The sequence below is a fragment of the Ictalurus punctatus genome, chromosome 14, assembly GCF_001660625.3.
Source record: "Ictalurus punctatus breed USDA103 chromosome 14, Coco_2.0, whole genome shotgun sequence".
In the NCBI taxonomy this organism is placed as follows: Eukaryota; Metazoa; Chordata; class Actinopteri; order Siluriformes; family Ictaluridae; genus Ictalurus; species Ictalurus punctatus.
The window spans coordinates 20,748,085-20,760,213 of record NC_030429.2 but is presented as its reverse complement, the minus strand read 5'-3'; the positions used below and the strand labels follow the sequence as shown (position 1 = coordinate 20,760,213).

General features: G+C 40.7%; 1 protein-coding gene across 1 annotated transcript in view; it reads left to right on the top strand.

Moving 5' to 3' along the window:
* The window catches only part of mon2 (MON2 homolog, regulator of endosome-to-Golgi trafficking), a 44,578-nt gene that overhangs the window by 19,617 nt on the left and 12,832 nt on the right, over positions 1–12,129 (top strand). The window contains exons 6-21 of the mRNA XM_017485689.3: positions 139–236; positions 2,129–2,254; positions 2,437–2,634; positions 3,031–3,155; positions 3,285–3,421; positions 3,628–3,781; positions 3,974–4,179; positions 4,650–4,731; positions 4,862–5,043; positions 5,162–5,274; positions 5,419–5,523; positions 5,946–6,026; positions 6,105–6,178; positions 6,260–6,350; positions 7,465–7,566; positions 8,875–8,985. Coding sequence (XP_017341178.2) covers positions 139–236; positions 2,129–2,254; positions 2,437–2,634; positions 3,031–3,155; positions 3,285–3,421; positions 3,628–3,781; positions 3,974–4,179; positions 4,650–4,731; positions 4,862–5,043; positions 5,162–5,274; positions 5,419–5,523; positions 5,946–6,026; positions 6,105–6,178; positions 6,260–6,350; positions 7,465–7,566; positions 8,875–8,985 — 1,985 coding nt within the window. The remainder of the gene's footprint in view (positions 1–138; positions 237–2,128; positions 2,255–2,436; positions 2,635–3,030; positions 3,156–3,284; positions 3,422–3,627; positions 3,782–3,973; positions 4,180–4,649; positions 4,732–4,861; positions 5,044–5,161; positions 5,275–5,418; positions 5,524–5,945; positions 6,027–6,104; positions 6,179–6,259; positions 6,351–7,464; positions 7,567–8,874; positions 8,986–12,129) is intronic.

Genomic DNA, 12,129 nt, shown 5'->3' with positions numbered 1-12,129 from the left:
TTACAAAATCTGACCTGAAGTATATAATTATATTAATTTTATTAAAGGATGTGATTTTTTTTTTGTGTGTATGTCTTTAAGTTCCCAGGTTGCTCCCTGTAACTCTGTGTTCATTACACTTATTGTCTTTCCCATCAGGCATGGCAGAGCAGCCTCCCGTTATTCAAGCTAACAGTAACCGCAGGTCTGTGAGCACCCTCAGACCAAGTGCTAAAGATGCCTACATGCTATTTCAGGTACAGATATAATGGTCACAGACACAAGTTCATCATCTAGCTTTTGTCAAGCTATCCCTTCCTTTGCAGATTTTTATACAAGTGCTTTATTGGTCTGTTGACCGCTAGAGTTTGGGGATCAGCTAAAGCCATAAATGTTAGAAAAGCAAAATGGGTATGCTCTCAGGATACTTTCTGGTTATAGTTTATTTAGTGTTGTCTTGTAAAGTGTTGTCATAAAGTGAAATATTTCAAGACTTTTTTTTGTTTGTTTTAATCTTGATGATTAAAGCTCATGGAAATGAGAAACTGGAAAAATGCAGTATCTCAAAAATATTAGAATAAAGAATTTAAAATACAGCAATGTCAACCTGAGAAGAGCTCTAATCAGCTAATTAACTCAAAACACATTTTTTTACTAAAGACACTGTTGCTCAGTGGTCCAAAGTCCTCTTTCCAGATGAAAGTAAGTGTCGCATTTCATTTGGAAATCAAGGTCCCAGAGTCTGGAGGAAGAGTGGAGAGAGACAGAATCCAAGTTGCTTGAAGTCCCGTGTGAAGTTTCCACAGTCAGTGATGATTTGAGGTGCCATGTCATCTGCTGGTTTTGGTCCACTGTGTTTTCTAAAGTCGATAGTCGATGCAGCATCTACCAGGAGATTTTAGAGCACTTCATGCTTCCATCTGCTGACATGCTTTATGGAGATGCTGATTTCCTTTTCCAGCAGGACTTGGCACTTGCCCGCACTGCCAAAACAACTAAGATAAAATAGGATAATACTTCATTAATCCCCAGATGGAGAAATTAGGGTGTCATAGCAGCAGTCAAAAAAAAGACAAAAACAAAAGAAAGAAGAGTTAAGAGATAGTAAGGAGAACAATACAGGGATATATAAGGAGTATATACAAGATGTATAAATATGTATAGACATAAGCGCAAACTCTATACATTTTATATATATATATATATATATATATATATATATATATATATATATATATATATATATATATATATATATAAAATATACACACACACATACATATGAGCAGTATATACAGCAAGCAACAATGTACAGTCCAACTATGCAAGTAGCCCTTGTACATATCGCATATGAACAAATACTATATACATATTGCAGCTGTATGGTATGATCAGTGTGGACATATAACAAAAACCTTGAAACGGTGATGTGATGTGTGAGCAGTGCAAAAAGTACAGTATGGTACCCATATGAAAACAGTGTAGCAGTGTATTTGTAGTGTAGTCAAAAGTAAGGTAAGGTCAAGGGAGGGGGTGGCTAAGTGTTGTACACTCTGATGGCTGTCAGCACAAAGGAACATCTGAAGCGTTCCGTCTTGCACGTGGGAGGGATGAACCTGTGGCTGTACTAGTAACTGGTTTACTGACTGTGGTATTACTGTGCTTGATTGGCCAGCCAACTCTTCTGACCTGAACCCCATAGAGAATCTATGAGAGACACCAGACCCAATAATACAGACGAGCTGAAGGCTGCTATCAAAGCAACCTGGGCTTCCAGAACACCTGAGCAGTGCCACAGGCTGATTGCCTCCATGCCACGCCGCATTGATGCAGTAATTCATGCAAAAGGATTAAAGCCGCAACCAAGTACTGAGTGCATGAATGAACATTCTTTTCAGAAGGTCGACATTTCAGTATTTATAAATTATTTATTCTAATATTTTGAGATACTGGATTTTTGTAATCATCAAGATTAAAACAAAAAAAGGCTTGAAATATTTCACTCTGTGTGTAATGAATCTGGAATATATTAAAGTTCCACTTTTTGTATAAAATTACGGGGAAAAATTAACTTTTCCACAATATCCTAATTTTTTGAGATGCACCTGTACAAGTTCTGGTTTTCTAATCATTCATGCTTGTGGTATAGGACTTGTGCCAGTTGGTGAACGCTGATGCCCCCTACTGGTTGGTGGGAATGACTGAGATGACACGGACATTTGGGCTGGAACTTCTGGAGTCTGTTTTAAATGACTTCCCTAGAGTTTTTCTACACGTAAGTGCACACAAATGCATCCCGCTTAACCTAGTTTAGATGGCTCAGAGCATATTTGATTTGGCATTGCTTTTATATATATATATTTATTTATTTTTATACTTGCTCTACATACAAAATCAGTATTTTGTCCCATATGAGTGTGACTGCTCTTTGAAACCGTATGCCCTCTCCCACCTCAGCATCAAGAGTTCAGTTTCCTGCTGAAGGAGCGTGTGTGTCCTCTGGTGATCAAGCTTTTCTCGCCCAACATCAAGTTCCGCCAGGGCAGCAGCAGTTGCGCTGCATCACCTGCCCCTGTGGAGAAACCCTATTTTCCCATCTGTATGCGCCTGCTGCGGGTTGTCTCCATACTGATCAAGCACTTCTACAGCTTGCTGGTGAGAAATGTCTCCACGCTGCTTCATTACGCGTCCTTGCGGCTTTACACCGTCCCTCCAGGATGTTGCGAAATTAATGCAAAACCATGCAAACTCCGCAATGTTCCCAATTTTCAAACTTACTGTAGATTTTCAGCAGGTTTGGGCCGAGACGCGTCATGTGACGTCGACACAACGCACATTCAGCCAAAGCCCTCTTCGATTAACTTGCGTCGAACATCTAAACGGTCTCATTTACCAACAAACATCATTGCGACAGTCATTTTACATGCATTTTTGCTCATTCGCTTGCTGTCACACCAGTAGAGATGCTCTGAAGCAGATTTCCTTGCTTGCTCTTGTGCTTTGCCCCCGGGTCTCATCTTGATCTAAGAGCAACTGTATGTTGTTGTATAGGTGACCGAGTGTGAGATCTTCCTGTCTCTGCTGGTGAAGTTTCTGGATGGTGAGAAGCCTCAGTGGCTCAGAGCTGTGGCTGTGGAGTCGGTACACAGGCTTTGTGTGCAGCCACATTTACTGCGGTGAGCACCTACTCACAGAGGCCATGCTTTATGTCCCTGTGTTTCAAGTAGGATTTTTGTGATTATCATTTCTGCATGTCTACTCTGGGTCTCATGTGTTCGCTGTATGTGTCTCTGTGCTATGCGTAGGTCTTTTTGCCAGTCCTATGACATGAAGCAGCACTCTACCAAAGTATTCAGAGACATCGTCAATGCACTTGGTTCTTTCATCCAGTCTCTTTTCATTGTACCCAGCATAGGAAATGTTTCTGCTAACACACCTGCAGGTCTATCTCTTTCTCTCTCTCTCACACGCACACACACGCACGCGCACACACACGCACATATTGGAACTTTATAAGCCAAAATCTATTAGTGTATAATTCATAACTGATATAATTTCTTTCCTTATTTGTTTCTTCCTCTCTTTATTTCCTTCTTTCGTTTCCTGCGTGCGCTCTCTTCTTTCTGTTTCTATCTTGCTTCCTCTCAGGTGGTTCAGTGTCCGGTGCCCAGGCTTCAGCTCAGGGAGGTCCAGGAGCAGCTGGTGGCCCTGGAGGTCTGAGCACCCAGGCTGCTTTTGAGTATCGTGGCATGTGGATCCCCCTAATGAGTGTCAGCGTGCAGGGCAGTGCCAAGGCCACATAGTCAGTAACTTTCTCCTTCTAGCACTCACTCCTAACATTCAAAACACAGAAATCTTCACAATGTTTCAATTTCCAAATTGTCCTCTCAGAATAGTATTTTATGTAACTGTGCTTAAAAGTTAACGAATACAGTAAATCGGAATATGTGGCTTGGGATTTTCACTGAGCTCCCCCTTGGTTCCTCTGCACCAGTCTGGAGATGTTGGATAAAGTGGAACCACCTTCCATCCCTGAGGGCTACGCAATGTCTGTGGCATTTAGTGCCCTGCTCGATCTCGTGCGAAGCATCACCTCTATTATCGAGAAGGAGCTGGCCAAGGAGGAAGAGAAAGCTGCTGCCAGAGAAGAGGCGGAGCCTAGTCTCCCTCCACAGAGTGAAGAAAGTCCTCAGGAACCACGTAAGTGCTAATCCCTTATGCAAAACTTTTTAAACTAGTACGAAAGCTGTTTAGTCGTACGCTTTATAAAGAATCAGACTTTTATTTTGGTAACCCTGATTCCCGAGGACCAGTGCTCACCTTTCAAGCGCCGCTGATATTTCCAACAACTCAAGTGTCACGCAGTTACAAAATGGCATTTGAGACTGTCTACTGACCCCCAAATACACTGACCCCCATCTTCTGATTGAAGGTGCCAGAACGGAACCGGTTTTGTTGTCCAAGTACCAGTTATTTCGCTGTAAAAACAAATCTAATGTTTTGAGATTAGACACAATCTTAAAATCTTTAAAATAACTCAGATTTAACAACTACATATTTATTTTTAGAATGATGTCTATTTACTGCACACGTCTGACAACTTGATATACTGGGCTGTGTTTATATTTGATCGGAACTGTGGTGCCATTATAAATGTGAATTTGTTACAGAACCCCACCAAGTGTGGGAAGAGATGGTGAGTGCGTGCTGGTGTGGTCTGCTAGCAGCTCTTTCTCTCCTCCTAGACGCAAGGTAAGAGGAGCCTTCTTGCAAATACTATTGTCAGACTGCCTGAACACACATGATCCAATATTGAGGAAATATTTTTCTACCATGTATACGTGTGTGTGTGTGTGTGTATGTGTGTGTGTGTGGTGTAAAGTACTGATGAGGCAGCCACAGAGAATATCCTTAAGGCCGAATTGACTATGGCGTCTTTGTGTGGTCGTCTTGGCCTTGTGACCCCTCGAGACGCCTTCATCACTGCTATCTGTAAAGCCTCACTTCCCCCACACTACGCTCTTACGGTACTCTGCAGCAACGCAGCTAGCCTCTCCAACAAAAGTGAGTCATTCTGTATGAGTTAGTCGGTATTCACATGCCGGTGGGTGTTTGGAGCCTTTTGGAATGCATATGGTATATCTGTGGCGTGTGTGGGTGTGTGTGTGTGTGTGTGTTGCAGCATACTCTATCCAAGGCCAGAATGTGCAGATCATTAGTCCATCCAGTGAGTCTCATCAGCAGGTAGTGGCTGTGGGACAACCGCTCAGTGCACAGCCCCAGGGCACTGTGGTGGTAAGATGAAAATACTACCAAATGCTTATTGCAATCTATATTTCCTGCCTGTAAAATACAGAGGGCTGATTTTTATGGATTTGAATGCTTATCCTTTTTTTTTCCACCGTAACTTAAGTGACTTTCTCTTTCTCTTTATTTTAGCTCACAGCCAAAAACATCCAGTGTATGCGGACTCTGTTGAATCTAGCTCATTGCCATGGGTCTGTGTTGGGAACCTCTTGGCAGCTAGTGCTTGCTACCCTGCAGGTAATAACACACCCATTTGGACATCCGTCTCTCTAGCCAGTTCTCTGATTGATTTTATTTCTTTGCGTACAGCTGGTGTGTAACCCTGGAGCAAAATGTACTACACCTCATTATTCTGTATCAAAAAACAAACAAACTCAAAAACATTTTGATTATTGCCTCGTGCTTATTGCAGAAATTGGAATGCTATATATGCACACACAACAAACAGGTTGTTCATTAACCTCAAGGCTCTTGCATGTCATTTTACAGAACGCATTCATTATTTATGCAAAAAAAACAACCTGCTGTGTTTGCTCTAAAACTCATAGTTTAATACCTCAGGGCTAAGAGCCATGGTGACCTTGCATCAGTGCTGCGATGAATAAATATATATGCGTTTGTTCAGTACAACTGTCTCCTCCTTCCTCTGTTTTTCTCAGCACCTGGTATGGATTTTGGGTCTGAAGCCAGGGGTCGGTGGAGCGCTGAAGCCTGGGAGAGCAGTGGAGGGTCCCAGCACTGTATGTTTAATCACCTTTAGCCAAATCCATTTTTTTACACACAGATAAGCCCCTAACCAGTATTTGTTTCTTCCACAGGTTCTAACAACTGCTGTAATGACAGACCTTCCAGTCATCTCCAACATCCTCTCCAGACTCTTTGAAAGCTCCCAGTAAGTTCTGCATCATGTTGCTCATCACTCACAGTGCACTGTAGGATTATTACTGTATTACATGTTTTGTGCATCATGCAGGTACCTGGATGATGTCTCTCTTCATCATCTGATCAATGCCTTGTGTTCCCTGTCCATGGAAGCTATGGAGATGGCTTACGGCAATAACAAGGTTTGTCTACAATAAAGTCCAAAACTAAATGCTAATTGGGTTAATACCAAGAGGAGCATGCTGATCGAGTCACTATGAGATGGTATAATGAATCCGTTATCGTCATATCCATGGCAAATACATGCGTCTACGCATAATAATTACCATATTGTCACAACTTGTTGGTAGGCGACGGTAGTGAGGAAGAATCCTTGAGAGGAACCAGACTCAAAAGGGAGCCCATCCTCATCTGGGTGACAATGAATAGTGCATTTATAAATAAGTCCCTTCTCTAAATGTACTAATACTACATGTTCAAATAGTGCAGCTGGGTAACCAGGAAAATTCACTACAGTTTTACACGAAGTCTGTTTTGTTGAACTTCTCCACTGTTCACTGATGGAGACTTGAGTGCAAAACTGTTTGTGGTAATGGCAGTGCTAAGGCTATAATAGCAATTTGTAGTCCTGGCATAACTGGCATAGCATAACTGTTCATATGAATTGATGTCCAAAGCCATCCCCATTGTCTTCAAGTGGCAAGATCCCCAGCAATCCCAGTGATCTTTAGGCTGCACCACGTGGGGCCATCCTCAGCAGGAGCATGTAACTTCCAATTGATGAAAACACCAACTAGAAGTGGGGCATCTGGATATATATGGGCTATCCTACTAAAATATTTTTAATCATTACAAAAACGTATACAGAACAATTATCCCTCAGCTTTTAAGCTCTTGCTGAAGGTCAGGATGCTTGTTAGCAAGATTATTGCTGGATCACCCTGGTCATTTTCAAGGTACCCAAAATATGGCCACATCTCACGCCTTGAGAAGCTGCAGGTGTGAAGGCGTGAAAGGCATGGATTTGCCTCAGTCATGGTTTTATTGCGTTATGCTCTGCGCGTGGTTTCTATCCCGCTGTTCTAGAACAATAATATTTGTTGAGTTCGTGCAAAGGTTTGATCAATCAAAAGTCTTTGTACCCCTCTATTATGTAGATTTCATTGTTTCTAAAATTGTTATTTATTATTAATTATTATTAATAATGAATACTTTAATAGTTTTAATAGGTGTGTATTTACACGACACAAGTTTGCAGGTTTCTAATGTTTTGTTTTTTTCACATCTGGTCGACAGGAGCCGTCTCTGTTCGCAGTAGCTAAGCTGTTGGAGACGGGCCTGGTGAATATGGACCGCATAGAAATCTTATGGAGACCTCTTACTGCACACCTTTTAGAGGTAGCTGGAGCCTTATGGCCACTGGGGCTGCAAACTGAGCAATAAAGCTCCTCTTTGATTATGGACTAAAGGATCAGTTCTGACTGAGGACACTCCAGAAATCTGGGACTCTTCAAGAGAATGGGCGAAAACGATGTGTAGAACATTAAAAATTTCCATTCAGACATTTGGTGAAACGACATAGAGTAACAAGTATCATTCACACAAGAAATATTTTTAATAATAGTATTCAAGTACAAATATGAGATGCATAAGCATAACTCATAATTATTTATACTCATAAGTATTGTTGGCTCATTTTCATGAATGGTAGCAATTCTGGAGTTGAGTGTAGTACAAGGACGCAGTTGTGTTAGGCCACACAGCCCCTTATCATCTTAATCTACTCTCTCTGCTTGTAGTGTAGTCTCATGTGCCTTTCTCTAACCAAAACACCCTCTGTAGTCTTGTGTTCTAAGACAGAATACTTGTTTTCGTGTTGTACCTTTCATATTTTTCTGTTTTTCTGTTTGCCTGTTTCTCTCTGTCTGTCTCTGTCTCATCTCTCTCTCTTCTTGCATCATGTCTATATTGCAGAAGGTAAGTTCCTGATCTCCTTTTTCACTTGTGCATCATTCTTGAACGTTTCTTTTAATGTAAACAATTCTGGGGGGGTGTTTGTGGTGTGTTTAATTTCAGAAAATCTGTTTAGTTTTGTTTGTTCCCCAAAAATTTAACCATCCAAGCTAATCACATTGTGAATCAAGTGAATGGGCCAAACCAATATTGCTGTAAAATAACATAGCCAAGAAATGTTGGCTTTGGCTGTTCGACTGCAACCTCAGTACTTGTGAAATATTAATCACATGAATCAGCCAATCCATACAAACCGCAAGTCCAGTCTACTTGTTTGTTTTTCCTGAGTACTGGGTGTCTCTTGATCTGTAGGGTACTTGGGGTAACACTGTTTCTCTATGCTTGTTTTTCTTGAATGAAGGGTCAAACTTATTATTCTTTGAGTGGGTTTATTTTGCGGCAATATTTTTATTGAAAGCTTTTATATTAGCTGACATTTTAAGCCATACTAGATTACGCTCTGCATGTTTTTTCCCTCCTATCAATATTGTATTGCCTGCACTTTGATTGTTTCTGTGTTTTGTTCCATGTTTAATTATGAAGTAAACATATTGTTCTTTTTGTACTGATTGTTTGCATTACATACACGAGTGTATATTATACTGGTGTACCATAACATTATATACACATATACCATAATTCTCTCACAATTTGAATTCAAAGGATGCATGTTTATCATTTTGTTTCTGTCAGGTCTGCCAGCATCCAAACACACGTATGAGGGAGTGGGGAGCTGAGGCAGTCACGTCTCTGATCAAAGCTGGCCTTGCCTACAAACATGACCCTCCACTTTCACAGAACCAGGTATCTACACCTTCATGGAAAATAACTTGCTATTCATATTCTCCTCCTATTGATATCTGCAGACAGATGACAGTGATAAAACCAACATAAAGTGTCTTGCTAAGGTTGCTGTGTCACCATGAGTCACAAAAACAGGTTCACTGTGCCTCGGCATAGAGTCTACAAGTCTCCTGGAATGATCAACACCGTTCTTCCAAAAGATATTCCCCCAGTTGTTGTTTTTTTATGATGATGGTGCTGGAGAGCGCTGTCTAAAACACCTCAGTCTAAAACGTCTCATAGGTGTTCAGTTAAATTGAGATCTGGTGACTGTCAAGGACATAACATGAATTGCATCATTTTCACTCTCATCATACCATGCAGTGGTGCATTATCATTCTGGAAGAGCCCATTCCCATCAGAATATAAATTTTTCATCAAAGGATAGTGGCACCTTTTCACTGGCTGTAAATACCATGGTCGGATTTTACAGTGGTGCTTGAAAGTTTGTGAACCTTTTTTGAATTTTCTATACATCTGCATAAATATCAGATATATACATAAAACATCATCAGATTTTCACACAAGTCCTAAAAGTAGATAAAGAGAACCAAATTAAACAAATGAGACAAAAATTTTATACTTGATCATTTATTTACTGAATGATTCAATATTACATATCTGTGAGTGGCAACTTCTTACTTCTGTAAGTCGCTCCGGATAAGGGTGTCTGCCAAATGCAGTATATCCAAAATGTATATGAACCTGTAGGATTAGCAGTTTATATGAAGATGAAATTTGATACAGGTATTTTCAATCAATGGGATGACGAAGGAACCCAGGGTAACTTTTAAGCAACTAAAGGCTGCTCTCACATTGGCTAATGTTAATGTGCATGAGTCCACCATCAGGAGAACACTGAAGAACAATGGTGTGCTTGGCAGGGTTACAAGGAGAATGCCACTGCTCTCCAAAAAGAACATTGCTGCTTTTCTGTAGTTCATAGATCACGTGGACAAGCCAGAAGACTATTGGGGGAAAGAAATTTATTGTCAGTGGATGAGTCCAAAATAGAACCTTGGTTTAAATGAGAACCATTATGTTTGGAGAAAGGAAAACACTGCATTCCATCATGTGAACCTTATACCACCTGTGAAACATGGTGGTGGTAGTATCATGGTTTGGGCCTGTTTTGATGCATCTGGGACTTACCATCATTGAGGGAACAATGAATTCTGAATTATACCGGCGAATTCTGAAGGAAAATGTCAGGATATCTGTCCATGAACTGAATCGCAACAGAAAGTGGGTCATACATCAGGACAACGACCCTAAGCACACAAGTCGTTCTATCAGAGAATGGTTAAAGAAGAATAAAGTTAATGTTTTGAATGGTCAAGTCAAATCCCTGACCTTAATCAATGTTGTGGAAGAAGCAGAAGAAAGCAGTTCATGTGAGGAAACGCGCCAACATCCCAGAGTTGAAGCTGTTCTGTACTGAGGAATGGGCTAAAATTCCTCCAAGTCGATATACAGGACTGATCAACAGTTACCGGAAACATTTAGTTGCAGTTATTACTGCACAAGGGGGTCATACCAGATACTGAAAGCAAAGCTTCACATTCTTTTGCCTCTCACAGATATGTAATATTGGCTCATTTTCCTCAATAAATAAATGACCAACTATAATATTTTAGTCTCATTTGTTTAATTTGGTTCTCTTTATCTACTTTTAGGACTTGTGTGAAAATCTGATGTTGTTTTAGGTCATTTATGAAGAAATCTAGAAAATTCTAAAGGGTTCACAAATGTTCAAGCACCACTGCTTCCCTTAGTGGTGGTTGTATTGTGTCTGTTTTGTTCGTAACCGGATGCAGTAAACCATTGTAGATGAAAATAGAATATTTTGACATGACACAAAAGGGGGGTGCAGGGGATATTAAAATATGTAGCCTACATAAAAACATGGGATTTAAAATAGAAAATTTAAATAATTCACTCCCACTGTATATGGTTGACATATAATAATGCATAATACATTTATCTAGCAGCTAGCACTGTTATGAAGTTATTATGTACTGCCGTATTGCTAACTACCCAACATCAGGTAGCTAATATTGTAAAGAATGTATTGCTTCGTTTGACAAATACCATCTATGATACTAAAATATGAGTGAGTATGCAGTAATCTTGGGTTTTTTAAACAAAAAACGTTTAACTCTCTGCATTTGCATATTTTCAACTTTAAATGAGTTGTGTTAGTTTATTACTTAGTTATACAGTCACATTCTGTCTAGTCACACAAGATGAAATTTTTCATGCACAGCCTCAAATCAGATCCAAAAATTCTACGTTTGTGATTCTGCTTGGGCCTGTGCGTCTCACCAGTCTTGTTTGACAGAAGCAGTGAAATAGTGATAAAATCCTGATCAGTCAGAATAACTGATCATATCACTTTTCCCCTCAACCACCACTAGTGTGTAGCATCCACCTGGATGATGCGACGGCAGTCATAGTGCGCCAGAACGCCCACCACACACCAGCTATTAGAGGAGAGGAGAGTGATGTAGCCAATTCAGAGATGGGGGTTTATTAGGGGGCCATGAAAGATAAGGGCCAATGGGGAAATTTCACCAGGACACCGGGATTATACCCCTACTGTTCTACGATAAGTGTTCTGGGCTTTTTAATAACCACAGAGAGTCAGGACCTCGGTTTAACATCTCATCTGAAAGTTGGTGCTGTTCTTACACTATAGTGTGCCTGTAACTATACTGGGGCATTAGGCCCCACACAGCCCAGAGGGTGAGCGCCCCCTGCTGGCCTCACTAATACCACTTCCAGCAGCAACCTTACTTTTCCCCAGGTCTCCCATCCAGGTACTGGCCAGGCTCAACCTTGCTTAGCTTCAGTAAGAAACCAGGCGAGAACCGTGGGGAGATGGGGCTAAATGCAAATGTCCCTGATTTGTTTAGAATAGCTTCTGCTATTTGTGGCTCGATAATGAACATTATTTTATAGTCACTGGGTCAACTGGGCCTGCTCAGCATTTTTATACATGCCACTGTGCTGGGTAGGATGCTAATTGTTTAAGTGTATCAGGCTTTGTATCACCTGTTTGTAAGAATGTTGTGTTGTTACATTTATCCCCTCATTTATTCAGGA